The 22,812-nt window shown below is 32.0% G+C and overlaps 1 protein-coding gene across 2 annotated transcripts in view; it reads left to right on the top strand.

Annotated features, from left to right (window-relative positions):
* Positions 1-281: 281 nt before the first annotated feature.
* Positions 282-22,812, top strand: part of LOC143063361 (protein lifeguard 2-like) — a 35,500-nt gene continuing 12,969 nt past the window's right edge. Inside the window, exons 1-10 of one of the 2 annotated variants that reach the window (XM_076235472.1) lie at positions 282-371; positions 672-868; positions 1,918-2,015; positions 3,409-3,473; positions 7,502-7,558; positions 8,584-8,674; positions 9,892-9,929; positions 10,543-10,630; positions 22,179-22,295; positions 22,736-22,783. In XM_076235472.1, coding sequence (XP_076091587.1) covers positions 691-868; positions 1,918-2,015; positions 3,409-3,473; positions 7,502-7,558; positions 8,584-8,674; positions 9,892-9,929; positions 10,543-10,630; positions 22,179-22,295; positions 22,736-22,783 — 780 coding nt within the window. In that variant the 5' untranslated portion in view covers positions 282-371; positions 672-690. Of the gene's footprint in view, positions 372-427; positions 543-671; positions 869-1,917; positions 2,016-3,408; positions 3,474-7,501; positions 7,559-8,583; positions 8,675-9,891; positions 9,930-10,542; positions 10,631-22,178; positions 22,296-22,735; positions 22,784-22,812 lie in introns of those variants that run through there. The other variant, XM_076235473.1, reaches the window with a different exon arrangement.

The following is a 22,812-nucleotide window of genomic DNA, read 5'->3' as shown; positions in this document are numbered from 1 at the left end:
ATTGGGTATACGGGGATGTGCCAAAAATATGGGTCATATTTTTGCGAGATTTTATATAAAAATGACCCTCCTTTTGAATGACATCCTATATTAAAATGCATTTACGTTTGAAAACTGTATATTGATTTGAGGCAAAAATGGCACACCCCTACCAAAAAAATATCGAAGTTACCCCCCCCCCCCCCGTGGTATAAATAGTTCGAATGAAATGGGGTCGAGCTGTATAGTTATACAGTTTCCAAAAATAGACGACACCTGCGTAATTCCGCTCCCCCTTTCATGTAATCCCCTAATCTATATTTAACTTCCCGGTTTTTGGAACTGCGCTTCACAAACATTGACAAGAGAAACAATTTAGAATTGCCTATACTGTAAGATTTTATTAATATAAATATAGAGAATGATTTGTAAATGACATTTTGCTGTTTAATATGTAATCATGACGTTTTGGTAGTCCAAATAATTATTATGCATATATAAGGCACAATGACTGAGGTGTTACCTGTGAACTGAGACTAGTCTCAGCTGTGAAAAAGACCTAAGTCCGTATAAAACATATATTTAAATACTGATTTTTTAAGTAAACTGTACAGCATGAACAGTCTTTTATATGTGAAAAGTATTTTTCAATTGTAGACATTGAGGTCTAATTACAATGTTTTTATTTGTAGATAGAAGATATATTTTATTATGGCATATAACCAGGAACCAAATCAGACACCATACCCATTAGGGTCCAATTACAATACACAGTACAGTACACCAGCAGCACCGCCTCCAACATATGCTTCAGCAGTAGATCCTCCTCCACAGAAGTCATATAGTTCAGGTGTAGCTCCTCCTCAATCCAACATACATGTACCTAAAAGTAAGTGTTATTTATACAACATAAATCTTCATGGATTCCAATTTTCTTGGATTGAGGAAAACTTATATTTTTGATGAATATTTAATTTGCTTAAATTGTATACAAGCTTTAAGAGAATGTCTGTACAGTTGGACATTACATTCATTGCTTTACCTAATTACTCACACAATTCACAAAAATTGGTTAAATAGCTTTTGTTTAAAAATGACAAATTCATGAAATTGTGAACAACAAACATAAAAACTACAAAAGTATTGGTACGACATATATGACATTGTATAGTTTTTGTGTATAATATGTTGATATACATTTAATTTTGTTTGAAAAAAAAGGACTTGAGAAAACCTGTAAGTATTTTGGTAAAGATTGCATAAACTGCAATCAAAAACCTATGGTACTTATAGATTATCGTTGATCATCTCAACGAGATTGATTTTCTCACTTGAGCTGGTACAGCGAAAGTGAGAAATAAGCAATCGACTTGAGATGACCAAAGATAATCTGTTTATCGCTATTTTACCTATGACGACGTTGTCAATTTCATGTCAATTTTGTTAGCAACACCATGTGGTCTCCTTAGTTTCTAGCGATAAATTTTCCATCTCAAGCGAGAAGCATGATATGAAAATTATCACAAAAAGAGTTCAAAGAAAAATGCACAAAATAGCGATAATGACTTGATATCTACATCTTCAAAGGTTGTATCTCTGATAGTTAAAAAAAATTGTTGCAGTGAAGTGATCATTATTCAGATCCTATCTAGTAAATGTCATGCAATTTATTGATGATATGTTTATACTTTGATATTTAAGTTACAATATGATGAGTATTTGAATAATCATACTTTTTTTTTTTATTAAAAATTACATAAGTAATCAATAGGGGATGAATCTGTTTATGTACAATCATGAACAAAGGAAGATAACTCCATCTCAAAAAATTAACTTGCCTTGCTAAATGTATAGCTACAATTTAATGCATCTTTAGCAAATTTGTCAAATTGAATATGATAACCAGAAATGCATGCAACACAATACTTTTTTTTTCAGATAGAACAGCTGACAGTAATTATGAGCCAAATTTTGCAGATAGTCCATTTGGTAGTTCTTTCAGTGACAAGGCTGTGAGAATGGCATTCATTAGAAAGGTAAGTGGTTAGATGCTTTTCTCTCTACCTCTCTACTCATTTATAAGTAAAGAAATTGAGAGACATAGACAAAGTTGTACTTCATTATTACAGGATATTACATAAAATGATATATGGATTTTAAACAAAAAAAATGTGGAATTGCATTGAAATCTGTTAATATAAAAAATTTGTAAGGGTTCCACGGAACCCAGTGTCTCACCTACTTTTGCTGTAAATTGCAGGCTCAACAAAAGTGAGGAAAAAAATCAATAAAAATATTCCTCTTGATACTATCTTTTGATCGTAAGAACTTCTGTCCAAGTTTGGTAAAAATCCAGGATAGTTTATGAATCTAATAAATGTTTTAAAAACTTTAACTGCAGACTGTATGTAATGTTAACTGGAAGAAAATCTAAGTCCATTTATAAGTAAAATACGGAAAAAATAGATTTATTTTATTTTTTCACAAAATTTACTTCTGGATACTATCTTATGATCATAAACAAGCTTCTGTCCAAGTTTGGTACAAACCAAGGATAGTTTAAGAAAGTTATTAAGATTTTAAAAACTTTAACCACAGAGTGAATGTAATGTTTCCCAGCAGAAAAACTAAGTCTATTTAAAAGTAAAATACGGAAAAAATGGAATTTTATTTTTACAAAATTTACTTCTGGATACTATCTTATGATCATAAACAAGCTTCTTTCCAAGCTTGGTAGAAATCCAGTATAGTTTAAGAAAGTTATTAAAATTTCAAAAACTTTAACCACAGAGTGAATATTTGTGGCCGCCGCTGCCGACGGAATGTAGGATCACTTAGTCTCCCTTTTTCGACTAAAGTCGAAGGCTTGACAAAAGGTAGATGTGGTATGATTGCCAATAAGACAACTGTGCACAAGAGACCAAAATGACACAGACATTTAAAACAACTAAAGTAGCTTTAAAAGAGAGGTAAAAGATACCGGAGGGACATTCAAACTCATACGTAAAAAACAGAAAAACAATAAAATTATGTACACAAAACACAATAGTTAGTGTTTGATCTATTAATTGTACAATGTATTAAAAATATGAAAATAGCTTGATTGAGATTGTTCATTTGTAATTTTTTTCTCAGCTTACTTACATGTATGCTCAACACAGATGGGATCTGGACCGAAATTGAAAGGAATCTGTATTCTTCTGATAACAAATACAGAGGCATGCGTGTCTCAGCCAACAAGAGAAGAATGATTTGTTTTGCAATTTTATAAATGTATTTCCCATATTTTTTCAAAATAACCTAGGTAAAATGTACAAACAAAATGTATACATTTAGAATTCTCAAATACAATGTGCTAATGTAATACATTACAGTTAAAAATAATTTGTTTTGAAATTTTTTATAATGAATATATTTCTTTAATTTTAGGTGTACCTTATACTGATGGTTCAGTTACTGGTGACCTTTGGATTTGTTTGTCTGTTTTCTCTTGTGTAAGTAATAACATACCATGGTATTCATTAAAATCAAAGCATTGTATAATTTTCAATTTTTGGTGTACTAAGTTTTTAAAACAAACGTTTTATACGACCTCAAAAATTGAAAATTTTTTGGTCGTATATTGGTATCATGTTGCGTCGTCGTCATCCGAATACTTTTAGTTTTCGCACTCTAACTTTAGTAAAAGTGAATAGAAATCTATGAAATTTTAACACAAGGTTTATGACCACAAAAGGAAGGTTGGGATTGATTTTGGGAGTTTGGTCCCAACATTTTAGGAATAAGGGGCCAAAAAGGGCCCAAGTAAGCATTTCCTTGGTTTTCGCACTATATATTTAGTTTAAGTAAATAGAAATCTATGAAATTTTGACACAAAATTTATTACCACAAAAGGAAGGTTGGGATTGATTTTGGGAGTATTGGTTCCTATAGTTTAGGAATTAGGGGCCAAAAAAGGGCCCAAATAAGCATAATTCTTGGTTTTCGCACCATAACTTTAGTAGAAGTTAATAGAAATCGATGAAATTTAAACACAAGGTTTATGACCATAAAAGAAAGGTTGGGTTCGATTTTGGGAGTTTTGGTCCCAACAGTTTAGGAATAAGGGACCAAAATCGGGGTTCAAAATTAAACTTTGTTTGATTTCATCAAAAATTGAATAAATGGGGTTCTTTGGATATGACAATTCTAACTGTGTATGTAGATTCTTAATTTTTGGTCCCGTTTTCAAATTGGTCTACATTAAGGTCCAAAGGGTCCAAAATTTTTCTCGTTTTGTTTATATAGATTAGACCGTTGGTTTTCCCGTTTGAATGGTTTTACACTAGTAATTTTGGGGCCCTTTATAGCTTGTTGTTCGGTGTGAGCCAAGGCTCCGTGTTGAAGGCCGTACTTTAACCTATAATGGTTTACTTTTTAAATTGTTATTTGTATGGAGAGTTGTCTCATTGGCACTCACACCACATCTTCCTATATCTATTAGTTCGATTTTAACAAAAATTGAATCTTTATGGTTCATTGATATGCTGAATCTGAAAATGAACTTAGATTTTTGATTATTGGCCCAGTTTTCAAGTTGGTCCAAATTGGGGTCAAAAATTAAACTTTGTTTGATTTCATCAAAAATTGAATAAATGGGATTCTTTGATATGCCAAATCTAACTGAGTACTTATGTAGATTCTTAATTTTTGTCCTGTGTTCAAATTGGTAGACATTAAAGTCCAAAGGGTCCAAAATTAAACTAAGTTTGATTTTAACAAAAATTGAATTCTTGGGCTTCTTTGATATGCTGAATCTAAACATGTACTTAGATTTTTGATTATGGGCCCAGTTTTCAAGTTGGTCCAAATCAGGATTCAAAATTATTATATTAAGTATTGTGCAATAGCAAGAAATTTTCAATTGCACAGTATTTAGCAATAGCAAGAAATCTTCAATTGCACAGTATTGTGCAATAGCAAGAAATATTCAATTGCACAGTATTGCGCAATAGCAAGAAATCTTCAATTGCACAGTATTGTGCAATAGCAAGTATTTTTAATTGCACAGTATTGCGCAATAGCAAGAAATATCTAATTGCACAACATTGCGCAATAGCAAGAAATTTTCAATTGGAGTTATCTTTCTTTGTCCAGAATAGTAGTTGAATCAACTTAAATCATTGTTTTATACAATATACAATGTATATTCATTTTTACTACCAACTGATAAATTAAAACAATCTTTACCATTCATTGATAACAAGCACTTTTTTTACATTTTAATATTTTATAATGTATTTAAATGAGTAGTTATTGTTGCAAACTCCATTAGATATTTGAATTGAGATCAGTTTTGGAATAAGGGAAAGGGGGATGTGAAAAAAAAATTGAGGGGGGGAGGTCAATTTTTCTCATTTCACTGATTTCATAAATAAAAAGAAAATTTCTTCAAACATATTTTTGATAGGATTAATATTCAACAGCATAATGAATTGCTCAAAGGCAAAACAAAAATTTTAAGTTCATTAGACCACATTCATTCTGTGTCAGAAACCTATGCTGTGTCAACTATTTAATCACAATCCAAATTTAGAGCTGAATCCAGCTTGAATGTTGTGTCCATACTTGCCCCAACCGTTCAGGTTTCAACCTCTGCGGTCGTATAAAGCTGCGCCCTGCGGAGCATCTGTTTTATAATATGTTTCTAGTAGAGTGTACGACACAGAGGCAGTTATGTATCATGGATATCTTTAAATGTGCTGTAACTATAAAAACACAAACATTAACTGTATTACAGTTTTAATCGTAGACATTGTGTATTGTCAAGATGACTTCTAGATTATACAATCAAACCTGCTTAAGAGACCACCTGTATAAAGCAAAAACCTGAGTTAAAAGACCACCAATTTTAGGTCCCTCTGTAGTACATTTCATATAAATGGAACCTGTATTAAAAGACCACCTGTCTTAAGAGACCACTTTTTGTCTCTCCCTTTAGTGGTGGCTTAAAACCGGTTTGGCTGTACATGTTTTATGCAGTGTAAGATCTCCACATTATGATTCAATATCTTGCTCTATCATGCAACAGTCTTACACTTGGCATACCACATCTCAATTTTTATACAAAAGCCAAAATCTGCTTCATTTTATTTTTAATGAATTTAATGCAACCCGTACGAAATTATAAGGCGTATTACGCCTGGAAATAAGGCGTAAACCAGGCGTAAGTGGTAGTTACGTGTCTAGATCCAAGCGTAAGGGAGCAGGAAACGTAAATTTGTAGTCCTTACGGGCGTAGAAAAAAGCAGTTAACCTGGCGTAAATTGAAATAAGCAAGGCGTAAGTTTTCTTACGGGCGTAAATTGAAATAGGCAAGACGTAAATTTTCTTACGGGCGTAAACCTGTTGGTATGGCGTAAATAGAAATACCCATAATGCTTTGTTTAAAGGATCATGGGATTTTTTTTTCAAAATTTGGCTCTTTGGTTTTAGTGTGTAAAGGTTGGACACATGGCAGCTTCATATATTCAGGGATAATTTGATTGTTTTGTGCTTTTTGGAAGAATCTGAAATTGGAAATACTGAATCTAATAAATAAATGAAAATTGTGAAATAAAAGGAAAGTAGTTATGCATGGTAAATAATAATAATGTGAGTATAACTAAGTTATTTAAAAGTATTATGTTCTATCAGAATTTTTGAAATCCCAAAACCTTTATCCTTGGATAAATAACATTAAAATCTTTTACTTAAAGTTAAATTGCAGTATTATCATTTATAAATTAGTTCAAAAGACAATAGTTTTCAAAAACAACTTAGTTAAAATGCTATTTCAAGAAAAAATAGTTGTTATAATTCTGATTTAAACTTAAACTTATTTGAGCCATTGTCTGCATAAAATGTATTTATTTCTATATTAGCTTCTTCAATGGTTAATATTTCAAGTTTTTTGTCAAACAATAAGAAATAAAAGCAACAGTACAGAAGTTTGTATCAATACACAAAAGTACACAGCTTAGGGTTAATACACTGAACTAAAATAAGTGTAGTATTATGTAAGGATATTACGCCTGGTTTATTTATTGACCAGGCGTACTCATTTGCATATTACGCCTATTTTTTTGTGAACCAGGCGTACTCATTTAAATATTACGCCTAATTTTACGCCTGGTTTACGCCTTAGTTACGCCTAATTTACGCCTGGTTTACGCCTGGTTGACGCCTGGACATGCATTCAGTAAACACTGCAATGCCGCCAGGATAAAGTATGATTTTTACGCCTGGTTTCCGTGTCATATACGGGCGTCACAGTTCGTACAGGTAATGTTTATAGGATAAGATATTGACTTGCAAGATGTAAAATAAAAGTTATCATTTATATTATTCCAATAGTTGAATCAAAGTAAATACTAATAAAGGGGACAATTCAATCCAATTTTACAAATAGCTAGTGCCACAAAATACAAGTGGATCATTTCTGTCCAAAATATTTACATTTTTCTCAAGTTAAACAACCAATTATTATTTGTTTTCCTTTCAGTAAACCAATCAAAAACTTTATACAGACAACAGGAGTTTGGTTTTATTCGGTATCATAGTAAGTATATAGTTAATATTATATCACACCTGTATAAATAGACAGTAGTATAGGGCTTTCTCACATCTTTATATATAGATAATAGAAAAGGGCTCCTGCATCAACCAGAGGATTATTGTTGTTGACCATTAGTACGTCTGTTAAAGAGCTCATCAGTGCTCATGTTTTATTGTTATTGTGTACTTTGAATGAAATTAGTTCTTGCTTATTTATCTCCTTACCATTAATATATAGAGAATCTCGTATATCTTTTTCAATATCATAACCATATCAACTGAAGACACCAATATAATCCCAAGAGCTCCGTTAGAGGTACACAAATGTATTATTTCGGTATAGGGATGTTGTGTGTGATAGTGAACAAGCCATGATATACACTTATTATATACTTCAAACAGTTATTTGAACAAATGTTTGTTTTGATAAAGCCTGTACATATGTGACTTCTCAATAATATTATGGATATATTATTCACAAAATTTACTTGTATTTACTACTAATTATAATAAAGAAGATGTGATATGATTGCCAATGAGACAACTGTCCACAAGAGATCAAAATAACACAGAAATTAACAACTATAGATCATCAGACGGCCTTCAACAATGAGCAAAGCCTATACCACAAAGTCAGCTATAAAGGGCCCCAATATGACAATGTAAAATAATTCAACCTAGAAAACTTACAGCCTTATTTATATAAAAAATTACAGGCTCCTGACTTGGGACAGGCACATACATAAATAATGTGGCGGGGTTAACCATGTTAGCGGGATACCAACCTTCCCCCTAACCTGGGACAGTGGTATAACAGTAAGTAAGAAATTATCTATTTCTCAAATGTAGACATTTATGATACATGTCTTTAAGGAAAATTACATTAATCATAGTATTTCAAAAAATTAAGTGAAACTTGAAATATAAAAATAGTATATTTTTTCTCAATGAACAATGAAAGTGAAATTAGAGCATAGCTTTTATATTTTTATTAAGATTTTTTTAAAGTGATGTATGATTTAATTACAGTGCTACATTCCTTGTGACTTACATAGTACTAGTATGTATCCCATCAGTCAGACGAAAGTATCCAGGAAACTTTATTTGCTTGACAGTTTTTGTAAGTACAATTTACCATGGATAAATAATTTAGAAATATTTACATTTCAAAAAGCATATATATTCACAAAAATAAAAAAAAATCCATTTTAAATATTGAAAGCTTTAATTATTTGTGTTCAACATTTCTTGTAATTAAAAAAATCGATAATGGACAATCAAATTTCTTAAAGGCTTAGACATTGACTTGGTCACTCCTTTACAAAGGATAGCAATTATCTACCACCAATCCCTAAAAAGTTAATATCATAAAGACGGTTATTTTGATGAAATATAAATGTATCATCAATTTTGATGATATTATATAGAGAGTAATACATGGCAAAATCCGTATCATATGTCGTATCATCCCGAGACACCAATATCAGTCCAAGGGCTTTAGGCGGCATGTGATAAGGATTTTGCCATGTTTTATACGCTTTATCATATATTTCAACAGGAGAGTATTATATTATATGAACTGTTTTCTGATCCATAGCACTGGGTTACCTTCAGTTCTACTTTTGTCTTGTTTTAAAAGCCTTAAAAGAACCGCTCAATTACTTATCCGAAGCACCTGGGTTACCTACTGTTGTTTTAAAAATATTTTGTTTATTATTGTATATTTATGTGTGTTTTGTATTTTTTATAGTTGCATTTAGTGTACCAAAAAATAGGAAAACTTGACGTTTTTGACCTTACATACCAAACAATGATGTCATTCAATAAATTGCATCACGCCCAAATGACCCTTCTATTGGACCTATTTTGAGGGAAAATATTTCTTAAGCTTACATAAACAATGATAAATAAAAACTAACTTTATGTATAAAAAAAAAAAAAAGAAAAAAAAAAAGTAGGAGTGTGATAAAGGGTGTGATAAAGGGTATGCGATAAAGGGTGCGCATCAAAGTTGCGCTATATGGATTAAACAGCAGGCTATTTATCAAATATTCAAAACTACTGTATTTACTACTAAACATATGATAAAGTTCTATATATACTTTTCTTTGACTTGTTTGTGGATACTAGATTTCATAGTTTTGCAGATGTCTAAATTCAAGTCTATAGAAAAAATGTATTTTGCTGAAGAATTAAATTTTGTGGTTTGCCTTTACCCACAATAATCCATGAAAATGTGTTTCTCATAATAATCTTTTAGAGATATATATTGAATCCAGTGAGTGAGTGACACTCCACAGGATAAGTTTTATGGAATAACATTCTTGTTCTTTTCAGACCCTGGCGTTTTCTTACGTGGTTGGAACAATCAGCAGGTAGGGCATCTTATAATCACACAAATATTTAATATCTAATTTCAGTTGTCAAAGTTGTTATGTTAAATTTTACTAATATGTGTCTGATTATTTAATGTCCTACATTCCTTGTAGTGTTTGTTTATTTTTCTCACCTGTTCTATGTTTAGATGAATAATTTCAACCTAAAACCTGTTACAATGCCTGAACACATGCCAGAAATTGCTTGGATTTTTTTTTCAAATCTAAGAAATACATGTACCTTTAATGTTTTTATGCAAAGTGATGCATTAAATACACATCCCCATCAAAACAATGATCAATGCATCTCCTTTGCAAGAACTAATCAATTATTACACATATCAAATTTATTGTGTCTTTTTTTTGTATGATCAGTACAAAAAGCTTTGATAAGCCATAGAAGGGTACATATTAATGCATTGTCAAGTTCATGAGGTGTTAAATCAAAATATGGAATATATTTGCTAGTAATTAGTTATGTGTTTTTTTTATAATTTTGATTTAGGATTAAAGTTGTCAATTTAGCAGTATATACTTTTAATTTGTACTTCTGACCATTAAAAGTACCACTACTTATCATCATGTGTGTTATTAATTGTATTATTTATTGTAGTTATTATGACACAACCAGTGTATTTGTGGCAGCAGGAGTAACATGCCTTGTCTGTCTGTCTTTATCTCTGTTTGCCATCCAGACTAAGGTACGATATGGTTAATTTTGTATTATTTAGAAAAAACAAGGGGTAAAATAGAAGAACTAAGTGTAATCTTTTGCAAATTTAAAATGCAAATGCCTTGGCACTTTTATATTATTTCATTCATGAAATGTTAACGTGATTAAATCAACATACTCAAAGCATCCAAAGCAGATGTTTATCCGGGGCGGATCCAGCCATTTTAAATAGGGGGGAAAGGGGTGTGGTGGTTCAACTATATGTCCCCATTCAATGCATTGATCGGCAAAAAAAAGAAGGAGGGTTCCAATTCCCTGGATCAAACACTGTTATCTCGTCAATCCATATTAAAATTGTAAAATAATCCGCCATTTTGTCACTTTTTCATCAAAAATTTTCACTTCCAGTTTTATTGCTTATACCTGATTTAAAGTAAAGAGACACTGAAAGACTCCAGATTATTAACCAATTAGAATACATACAAGTCGAAACTGCCGCAATCTCATGAATATTGACTCAGCCCGTTCCATGTAACGGTGTAAACAAACAAGTTACGGAAACAATTATTTTTTTACATTGATGGATTCGTTAATAAAACATGAAAAATAAAAGTTACCTTTGTTTACCCTCTATTTGCACCTGTACAGGTAAAAAATGACCAGAGACTCACACAAAAATAAAATAAATAAATAATACAGAATATAACAATACTTTTTGGTTGAAGAAGACTTCAAGTCTTCTGAAGGCCTATGGTGCTGACTTTAAAATCATTGAATCTCTGTATGCCGCATTCGTTTCTGTGTATTACAATTTCATAACAACTTCTGATTCCTGACACCAATTTTTACACATGATTAAGCATCTGAATCATTTAATTTGTAAATTAGGATTGAAAACAATCACTATTGTAAATATGTGGGTCCTACTAAAATGTGCCCGGGTAAATAAAAAGCGCCCGGGGAAAAGAAAAAGCGCCCGGGGAAAAGAAAAAGCGCCCGGGGAAGAAAACATAGCGCCCGGGGAAAATATATAGATATTTTATTGGCATGAGACAACTTTGTGTTGATGAAATAAGTTATGCACATTATTTTTTTTTAATTTTAGAAGTAATTTTCAAATTCAAATAATAGACATTTGTAATAAAACAAGTATGAATGTTTCAATTTTAACAATAATATAATTTATAAATACTATTTCGAAAAACTGATTATAATGGATCACAGTTTATGCGGAAGATTTATAAAATGTAAGACATCAAATGACATGTTTTTCAAAAACGATATCAAAATTAAAAATGTAAAAAAAACCGACTTAAATTTCACAGATAAATATAAATTTAATCAAAATTAAAAGAGTTACACATAATACATCAGCAAATAAAGCAGTACTATACATGTACCGTAGTTAAAGCAAGGGGTATAAAGCAGGAGTTTGTTTTAAATTTAAAAATAAGCATAGCCATTGAAACAGTTTTAGTTTCATAAAAAAAGATATAATAAATGTATATCAGCATCTACATAAAAAAGTGTTCACCATGCAGTTGCGAAAATATTAGACTTAGGCATCATATCCACATTTATATTAAGGACAAAACAAGCAATGATTAGTGTTTTGTTTTAAGGAAAAAAATTATTGTTATAAAATACTATTATTTTATTCTCCCAGGCACTAATTTTCCTTCCCCGTGTGCTTTTTCTTTTCTCGGGCGCTTCCGGGCGCTTTTTAGTGGGACCGAAATATGTACCCTTTTTATTTATGTAAATTATTAGATTTCATCTCATCTACATGAAAGTTATTTGTTTACTTGTAACTCGATGTTTTTTCTGTAGATAATTGTAGTTCGCATGCGTGAATTTGGTATCGGGACAACTCACCCAGTTTTTAAGGTCTTTCCCCTACATGGGAAAGACCTTATTGTTTTTCTAATGTTTTTTCTTTTTCTTTTTAAGGTGTTTCCCTTACGTGAGGAAAGACCTTATTGTTTTTCTAATGTTTTTTTTTCTTCCAACATTTTTTTGACATGCCCTCTCCCCGTTTCTATTGAAGTCATCAAGACCAAATATTGACCATCAATAGATCTCATTATGACGTATTACCAGATGAGGCTGTGTAGGATTTCATCATCCCCTTTGAGAGTTATATCCCCTTGAAGCATTTTTCTTATTTGCATTTTTCTTAAAAAGTATTAGAGATAGAATAGAATTGAAAATGGCAGCATGTACAGGAACAGATGGCAATGTTAATAAACATAAAAAATTAGTAGGTTATTTACCCTGATAAGAAGTTATTTCCCTTGAAAAATTATACATTTTTGGAAAAATTATATTTCGAGAACCGGAAGTCGTAGATACTTGGGACCTTCACCAATATTCTTTAATTCGTGTGACCTTTATTTTGCACCAAGGTCAAAGGTCACCGAGTGCAAAATAAAATTACGCTGCAATTTCAAGCTTTCATATTAGGAAAACGATAAGAGTTTGCTGCATACATACAGTGTATAATTTGTTCCTCTCGACGAGCTCTACATTTTATATAATAAGCCCAAAAATGTCCGACCGTCTGTTCAAAAGTTACAACGGGATGATTCTTAAAAGTATAGTATTTTGTGTATATCTTTTTAAAGGTAACAGATATCAATCTACTATAAACTGCAAAGATGATCAGTAATTCCAGACCTTCAATTTGAGGTCAATGTCAGGTCATGATGAAATGATGAAATTTCACCTTGACCTTCACATTATACTATGACCTTGACCTTGTGATATTTGAAAGGTCAAGTGGTCCTGAGTTGAATGGTGGTATTCCCATATCTCTACGACTTCTGGTTCTCAAGTTTGGTATTGCATCATATATTTGATGATTAATTGTGACCTTGGTGAACTTTGAAAATTTCCCAATTCTTTTTTCTATAATGTTGTCCTTTAACAGTTGATCATTTACCATTTAACAGATTTGAGATATCTATTGTCGTTTTAGAGATAATGCAGTTTGAAATTTTGCGAGCGGCGGCATGTATTTCTGAATCAACAACAGCTTACCACTTAAAATGTTTGAAAAATTGAAGAAGTTAACATAGTTATATGTTTGACCAAATACCAAAAACATTCCATTTAAAAAAAACACCAAAAAATCATTTTGAAATTTTCATGTTTTGCATTGACTTTGTAAATTTCATAACTTCTATTTATATCATTGATATTGCATCATTTTTGGCACTTTGTCAAATGGGGTCATCTGATATATCAAATTGAAGGTCTCAATAAACTCTACTTAAAAATGAAAATTTTAAACCTTTTTTCATCCCAGGCGGAAGGGTGGGGTCATTTAGTGCAAAAATTCAAATTTCTCAGATGGTAAGGTTGTCACATATCAAATGAAAGAACATAAAGCGTACATTTCAAATTTCAAATTGATGTCCCCCAAAAATTGGTTGGATAGGGTCATTGAGTGCAAAAAATAAATTTTTCTTTTACTATAGGGTTGTTGTATATCAAATGAAAGGTCATGATGTGTACATTTGAAATATCAAATTCCCAACCTCCAAAAATTGGTTGGATGGGGTTATTAAGTGCAAAAATCAAACTTTTTAGAACATGGCGTTGTCGCATATCAAATGAAAGCTCATCTACCCTGTGTTACATATATCATACTTCCGATCTCAAAAATGTAGGCGGATGAGGTCATTAAGTGTAAAAAGCGAAAAGTTTCAGAAGGTATGCTTGTCATATATCAAACGAAAGGTCGTACAAAGAACATTACGAAAACATCACTTTTACAGGAAAGACCTTTCAATTGTTTTACAAACAATTGAGATACTAGTTTTTCTTTTTTTTCATCCAACATTTTTTTGACATGCCCGCCTCTTGTTTCTGTTGAAGTTATTAAGACCAAATATGGACCATCGCTAGACCTCACCAAGATGTATTATCAAATGACCCTGTTAAAGATTTCATCATCCCCTTTAGGAGTTATCTCCCTTTTATTGATTTTTTTCAACATGGCCCCCCCCTTGTTGGTTTTAAAGATATCATGACCTTAATTGGACATAATGTAGATCTCATCATGATGTATTACCATGTGAGGCTGAATAGGATTTCATCTTCCCCTATGAGAGTTATATCCCCTTGAAACAATTTCTTTCCTTTGCATTTTTCTCAAAAAGTATAAGAGATAGAATCGATTTGAAAACAGCAACATGTACAGGAACAGATGGCAATGTTAATAAACATGTACAATCATTTGTTAATAACGCTTATAAGGAGTTATTCCCCTTGAAAAATTGAACATAATTTTAGAAAAATTGAATTTCGAGAACCAAAAGTCGTAGAGACTTGGGACCTTTACCAATAATCTTTGATTGATGTGACCTTTAATATGCAGTCAAGGTCAAAGGTCACTGAGTGCAAAAAAAAAATACCCTGCAATTTCAAGTTTACATATTAGGAAAACGATAAGACTTTGCTGCATACATACAGCGTATAATTTGTTCCTCTCAACGAGCCCTACATTTTATATAATAAGCCCAAAAATGTCCGACCATCTGTTCAAAAGTTACAACGGGATGATTCTTAAAAGTAAAGTATTTTGTGTATATCTTTTTAAAGGTAACAGATATCAGTCTACTATAAACTGAAAAGATGATCAGTATTTCCAGACCTTCAATTTGAGGTCAATGTCAGGTCATGATGAAATTTCACCTTGACCTTCACATTATACTATGACCTTGACCTTGTGATATTTGAAAGGTTAAGTGGTCCTGAGTTGAATGGTGGTAATCCCATGTCTCTATGACTTCCGGTTTTTATACGACCGCAAAAATTTTAATTTTTTGGTCGTATATTGCTATCACGTTGGCGTCGTCGTCTGCGTCGTCCGAATACTTATAGTTTTCGCACTCTAACTTTAGTAAAAGTGAATAGAAATCAATGAAATTTTAACACAAGGTTTATGACCACAAAAGAAAGGTTGGGATTGATTTTGGGAGTTTTGGTCCCAATATTTTAGGAATTAGGGGCCAAAAAGGGCCCAAATAAGCATTTTCTTGGTTTTCGCACTATAACTTTAGTTTAAGTGAATAGAAATCTATGAAATTTTGACACAAGGTTTATGACCACAAAAGGAAGGTTGGGATTGATTTTGGGAGTTTTGGTTCCAACAGTTTAGGAATTAAGGGCCAAAAAAGGGCCCAAATAAGCATTATTCTTGATTTTTGCACAATAACTTTAGTATAAGTAAATAGAAATCAATGAAATTTTAACACAAGGTTTATGACCACAAAAGGAAGGTTGGGATTGATTTTTGGAGTTGAGGTCACAACAGTTTATGAATTAGGGGCCAAAAAGGGGCCCAAATAAGCATTATTTTTGGTTTTTGCACCATAACTTTAGTATAAGTAAATAGAAATCTATGAAATTTAAATACAAGGTTTATGACCATAAAAGGAAGGTTGGGTTTGATTTTGGGAGTTTTGGTCCTAACAGTTTAGAAATAAGGGGCCCAAAGGGTCCAAAATTGAACTTTGTGTGATTTCATCAAAAATTGAATAATTGGGGTTCTTTGATAATGCCGAATGTATGTAGATTCTTAATTTTTGGTCCCGTTTTCAAATTGGTCTACATTAAGGTCCAAAGGGTCCAAAATTAAACTTAGTTTGATTTTAACAAAAATTGAATCCTTGGGGTTCTTTGATATGCTGAATTTAAAAATGTACTTAGATTTTTAATTATTGGCCTAGTTTTCAAGTTGGTCCAAATGGGGGTCCAAAATTAAACTTTGTTTGATTTCATCAAAAATTGAATAAATGGGTTCTTTGATATGCCAAATCTAACTGTGTATGTAGATTCTTAATTTTTGGTCCAGTTTTCAAATTGGTCTACATTAAGGTCCAAAGGGTCCAAAATTAAACTAAGTTTGAGTTTAACAAAAATTAAATTCTTGGGCTTATTTGATATGCTTTATCTAAATATGTACTTTGATTTTTGATTATGGGCCCAGTTTTCAAGTTGGTCCAGATCAGGATTCCATATCAAGTATTGTGCAATAGCAAGAAATTTTCAATTGCACAGTATTGCACAATAGCAAGAAATATCTAATTGCACAATATTGTGCAATAGCAATTAATTTTCAATTGGAGTTATCTTTCTTTGTATAGAATAGTAGTTGATAATATATGTTGGAAATTTGCCAGACATGACTATGATGTCATTTTCTATTTTTATTTGCCAATAACTATATGTAAATAATTTCATTGGAAATTTGCCAATATAAAATGTTGCTGATGAAGCTTTTTTTCCGTATCTTATCTAAAATGTTTTTAGATAATGTATGTTGGACATTTGCCAGACATGACTGATGTCATTTTCTATTTTTATTTGCCAATAACTTTATGTAAATAACTTCATTGGAAATTTGCCAATATAAAATGTTGCTGATGAAGTTTTTTTTATTGTTTTATACAATAAACAATGTATATTCACTTTTACTACCAACCAATCTTTACCATTCAGTGATAATTTATTTTACATTTTAATATTTTATGATGTATTTAAAAGAGTAGTTATTGTTGCAAACTCCATTAGAAATTTGAATTGATATCAGTTTTGGAAAAAGGGAAACGGGGATGTGAAAAAAAGGGGGGGGGGGTTTAAATTTTTCTCATTTCAGATTTCATAAATAAAAAGAAAATTTCTTCAAACATTTTTTTGAGAGGATTAATATTCAACAGCATAGTGAATTGCTCAAAGACAAAAAAAAACTTTTAAGTTCATTAGACCACATTCATTCTGTGTCAGAAACCTATGCTGTGTCAACTATTTAATTTAAGATTTAAAAAGTTTGAAGAAGAAATTTTTAATTGATTTGTAAAATCTTGACATTTGTTTTGTGTAAAAAAAAACCATGTAATGTCAAAAATTTGATCATAATCCAAATTCAGAGCTGTATCACGCTTGAATGTTTTGTCCATAATTGCCCCAACTGTTCAGGGTTCGACCTCTGCGGTCGTATAAAGCTGCGCCCTGCGGAGCACCTGGTTAAGTTTGGTATTGCATCATATATTTGATGATCAATTGTGACCTTGGTGAACTTTGAAATTGTCCCAATTCTTTTTCTTGTCCTTTAACTGTAGATCATTTACCATTTAACAGATTTAAGATATCTATTGTCTTTTTGAGATAATGCATTTGAAATTTTGCGAGCGGCGGCATGTATTTCTGAATCAACAACATCTTACCACTTAAAATGTTTAAGAAATTGAAGAGGTTAACATAGTTATATGTTTGGCCAAATACCAAAAACATTCCATTTTAAAAAAACACCAAAAAATCATTTTGAAATTTTCATGTTTTGCATTGACTTTGTAAATTTCATAACTTCTATTTATATCGTTGATATTGCATCATTTTTTGCACTTTGTCAAATGGGGTCATCTGATATATCAAATTGAAGGTCTCAATAAACTCTACTTAAAAATGAAAATTTTAAACCTCTTTTTCATCCCAGGCGGAAGGGTGGGGTCATTTAGTGCAAAAATTCAAATTTCTCAGATGGTAAGGTTGTCGCATATCAAATGAAAGAACATAAAGCGTACATTTCAAATTTCAAATTGACGTCCCCCAAAAATTGGTTGGATGGGGTCATTGAGTGCAAAAAATAAATTTTTCTTTTACTATAGGTTGTTGTATATCAAATGAAAGGTCATGATGTGTACATTTGAAATATCAAATTCCCAACCTTCAAAAATTGGTTGGATGGGGTTATTAAGTGCAAAAATCAAACTTTTTAGAACATGGCGTTTTCGCATATCAAATGAAAGCTCATCTACCCTGTGTTACATATATCATACTTCCGATCTCAAAAATGTAGGCGGATGAGGTCATTAAGTGTAAAAAGCGAAAAGTTTCAGAAGGTATGCTTGTCATATATCAAACGAAAGGTCGTACAAAGAACATTACGAAAACACCTGGTCGTACAAAGAACATTACGAAAACATCACTTTTATACCCTCACGACACTTACCAAAGAGGAAATCCTGGATAATCATAGGTCTGTTCTATGTTCCTTTGGAATTTCAACCAAAGATGAAGAACTGGATCTTCCATCACTGTATTGGATACCTAAACTACATAAGTGTCCTTACAAACAACGGTATATTGCTGGGTCTTCCAAGTGCTCCACGAAACCTCTTTCTAAATTATTAACATCTATTTTATCAGCAATCAAAGACGGGCTTCAAAGTTATTGTGAAACTGCCTATTCTAGAGGTGGCGTGAATCAGATGTGGATACTTAAAAATTCAAAAGATCTTTTAGAGTACATACAATCTAACTCTCTTTCATCTTGTAACAGTATTAAAACATTTGACTTTTCTACCCTGTACACAAGTATTCCACATTCCAAACTAAAAGACAAATTGAAAGAGTTGATATTACTTTGCTTCATAAAAAAGAATGGCCAACGTAGATACAAGTATCTTGTCTTAGGGAGGGATAAATCCTACTTTGTAAAGAATCACTCTGATTCAAACAAAAAATTCTCTGAAACTGATATTATCAAGATGCTTGATTTCTTGATTGACAACATATTTGTTACGTTCGGAGGACGTGTTTTTCAACAGACTGTCGGCATTCCAATGGGAACAAACTGTGCCCCTCTACTCGCCGACTTGTTTCTTTATTATTATGAGGCTGACTTCATGCAGGAACTTCTTAGGACGAAAGATAAGAAGTTAGCAATATCCTTTAACTCTACTTTCCGCTATATAGATGATGTTCTTTCACTAAACAATTCAAAATTTGGTGACTATGTGGAACGCATCTATCCAATCGAACTAGAGATAAAGGATACTACAGATACAGTTAAGTCGGCTTCATATCTTGACTTACATCTAGAAATTGACAATGAGGGTCGGTTGAAAACAAAACTTTACGACAAAAGAGATGATTTCAGCTTTCCAATTGTGAGCTTTCCATTTCTAAGTAGCAACATTCCAGCCGCACCTGCATACGGTGTATATATCTCCCAATTGATACGATATTCCCGTGCTTGCATTTCCTATCATGATTTTCTTGATAGAGGTTTGCTGCTCACAAGGAAGCTATTAAACCAAGAGTTCCAAATGGTGAAGTTGAAATCATCCCTTCGTAAATTTTACGGACGCCATCACGAGTTGGTTGACCGTTATGGAATAACCGTTTCACAAATGATATCGGATATGTTCCTTACGTCGTAACTACAATCCCCTTCCCTTTCATGAATATGACCTACCGAATTAGACTATTTACCGGATTTGTAATCACTTAATCAACACGACGGGTGCCACATGTGGAGCAGGATCTGCTTACCCTTCCGGAGCACCTGAGATCACCCCTAGTTTTTGGTGGGGTTCGTGTTGTTTATTCTTTAGTTTTCTATGTTGTGTCGTGTGTACTATTGTTTTTCTGTTTGTATTTTTTATTTTTAGCCATGGCGTTGTCAGTTTGTTTTAGATTTATGAGTTTGACTGTCCCTTTGGTATCTTCCGTCCCTCTTTTACAGGAAAGACCTTTCAATTGTTTTACAAACAATTGAGATACTAGTTATGTTTGGTATTGGTCTGTTTCATCCTGAGTTCTTTCGCCCGTAGTTCGCCCTGTGTTCATTCTCTTTACTCTTATCAAGGACGTTTTATAATACGTCCTTGCATAAAAAAAATTATTAATATTAAGGGTATCGTTAAAAAAACCTCTGAAACAGGATTTAGTGAAAATCATCTGTTCCATATTTTGTTCCCAAGGTATGTCAATCGTGTTCAGCCAGTCAAATTCTGTGTTTCTCATGATCAATTTATAGCCAATCAAAAACGTTTTCTCTGAAGATTGTTCTAACATGCTAGATTTTGAACTTGTGTTGTTTTCATCTATAGTTGTAAAATCGTGAAATCATGGCATGTAAATTTTCATCTGCAAGCAGATTCTTACACAGCTTAAGGATAAAAGCATGGCTGATTGACAAAATTCAATGATGCAGTACCACCATAAAGATAATAAATAGTATTTTTTTCACTAATTTATTGACATAATACTTGTTGTAACATATTTTATTTTTGTAATCAATTAAATCATTTCTTTCTTCTTCTTCTTCTTTAAAGGACAATGTACTTTCCTTTTTTTCACAAAGACCAACAAACAGGTTGGGACCCACCCCCCTTATGAGTGGTGTCCCTTAAATGAGGGGCTGTCCCTAAAACAAGGGGTCATTTTACTGTTGAAAAAAAAAGAAAGAAAATTTTTAAGATTTTTAACTCAAAAGTGGGAAAATTCATTATATATTTGGAACAACTTTTCTAAATGAGGGGTCAAATTAATAAAGAAGATATATAAGTTTAGAAACATCACAAAATTCTTTTGACATGTTTTGATCATTTAATACTTGATAGATGCATAGTTCTTGGGGAAAAGTTTCATCAAATGATATGAATATAAACATGATAAAGGTGCTCATTTTTTACAGTGGGTTGTAGTATTCTTCCAATGAGGGTTACCCCTCATTTGGAGTGTTGTTCCCAACCTGTTAAAGGTCCATCTTTGTGCATAATTCAAAATTGGAAATTTCAACAAGCATCTAATATTCTTACACAAGAAAATAAACCCTGGTTTGCTAGCTACATGTTCATCTTTTCTACTGATTTAATAACTAGAATCATGCAAACAAACTTAAGAAAAAGGCATGTAAGTTCATCATACAAATATGACACTTTTTCTAGACAATCCAGATCATGCAAAATACTTCGCTAAAAATTGTAACCTTTAAAATTGTTGTTGCACACTAAAAACACCCATGGGAACTTTCAAAAGTTGGCGGGTATGTAACAAATCTTACTATTTTTTTGCCCCATTTATGAGCGTTATGTTTCCTGGTCTGTCTGTCTGTCCTGCTTCAGGTTAAAGTTTATGGTAGAGGAAGTTTTTGATGAAGTTGAAATCCAATCAACTTGTAACTTAGTACACATGTGTTCCTTATGATATGATCTTTCTAATTTTACTGCCAAATTAAAGATTTTACCTAATTTTCACAGTCCGCTGAACATAGAAAATGATTGCACGGATGGGAAATCCATGTACTTATGACACATTCTTGTTTGAAGAAAAAAACAAACCGTCATGACGATAATGGAACAAAGCAGGCTGGGTTAGTGGGGCTGCTTTTATGGTAATTCAAGTTACCTTTTATTCACCTTCTTCCACCTCAGAGCTATCAGCTCTTTGATTTATATAACTTTTGAATATTCAATATTTACAAAGATACAGCAATGGTAAGTGAACATGTTTATTTCATCAGTGATTAAAATTTTATTCAGTTATACACAAAAGTACAATAGAAATGAATGCAGCAGTCTAAAGGTTAAGTTTAGAAATAAATATCAAAATGACATTTTTTTACCCGGTGATCAATGAATAAAATTGAGAATGAAAATGGGGAATATGTCAAACAGACAACAACCCCATCAACAAGCAGATAACAGCATACATTTGACCATTTAGGGATACACTTCTTAATGTTGTTCTGTAATATGTAGCTAATTTATTTTATTTTTTAGATTGACTTCACTTTGTGCAGTGGTCTATTGTTTGCCTTTGTGATGGTACTGTTATATTTTGGAATTTCCTGCCTGATATTTTATTTGATTTTCCCAGCCGATGTTTTTTCATGGAGGGTAAGTCTATTTTATTATTCTTCATGGCTAATTTATTACAAATCTTTGTTAAGTCTTTGGAGCTCACCTCTCTCAAAAGGCCATATTAGCAAATATGAAAAAAAAACCCATTTCAATTGAGAAAAATAATGGCCTTATTCACAACAAAATAATTTACCAAAAAAAAATATGACAGACATGAACCAAAACAATCACTGAACTACAGGCACATAAAAAATTTGGCAGGGGTTAAACATGTTTGTGAGCGCTCTCCCTAACCTGGGACAGTGGTGTAACAATAAGTGTTGTTCATTATCTCTTTGTAATAAGGCCAGTTTGCACAAAATTTGTCAGGAATAATGTATGTAGGGTTCTTTATAAAAGCAAATCATTTTGTTTTGATCGAATGAACACAAATTTTCGCCAGGGATAATATTTTTAAATGTTTTAATTCATTTCAGATAATGGACTGTGTCTATGGTGGCCTTGCTGCTCTGGTTTTCAGCCTGGTAAGATATTTATTATAATGACCTGATGT

The sequence above is a fragment of the Mytilus galloprovincialis genome, chromosome 2 (genome assembly GCF_965363235.1).
Source record: "Mytilus galloprovincialis chromosome 2, xbMytGall1.hap1.1, whole genome shotgun sequence".
Classification (NCBI taxonomy): Eukaryota; Metazoa; Mollusca; class Bivalvia; order Mytilida; family Mytilidae; genus Mytilus; species Mytilus galloprovincialis.
This window is presented reverse-complemented; position numbering and strand designations above follow the sequence as displayed.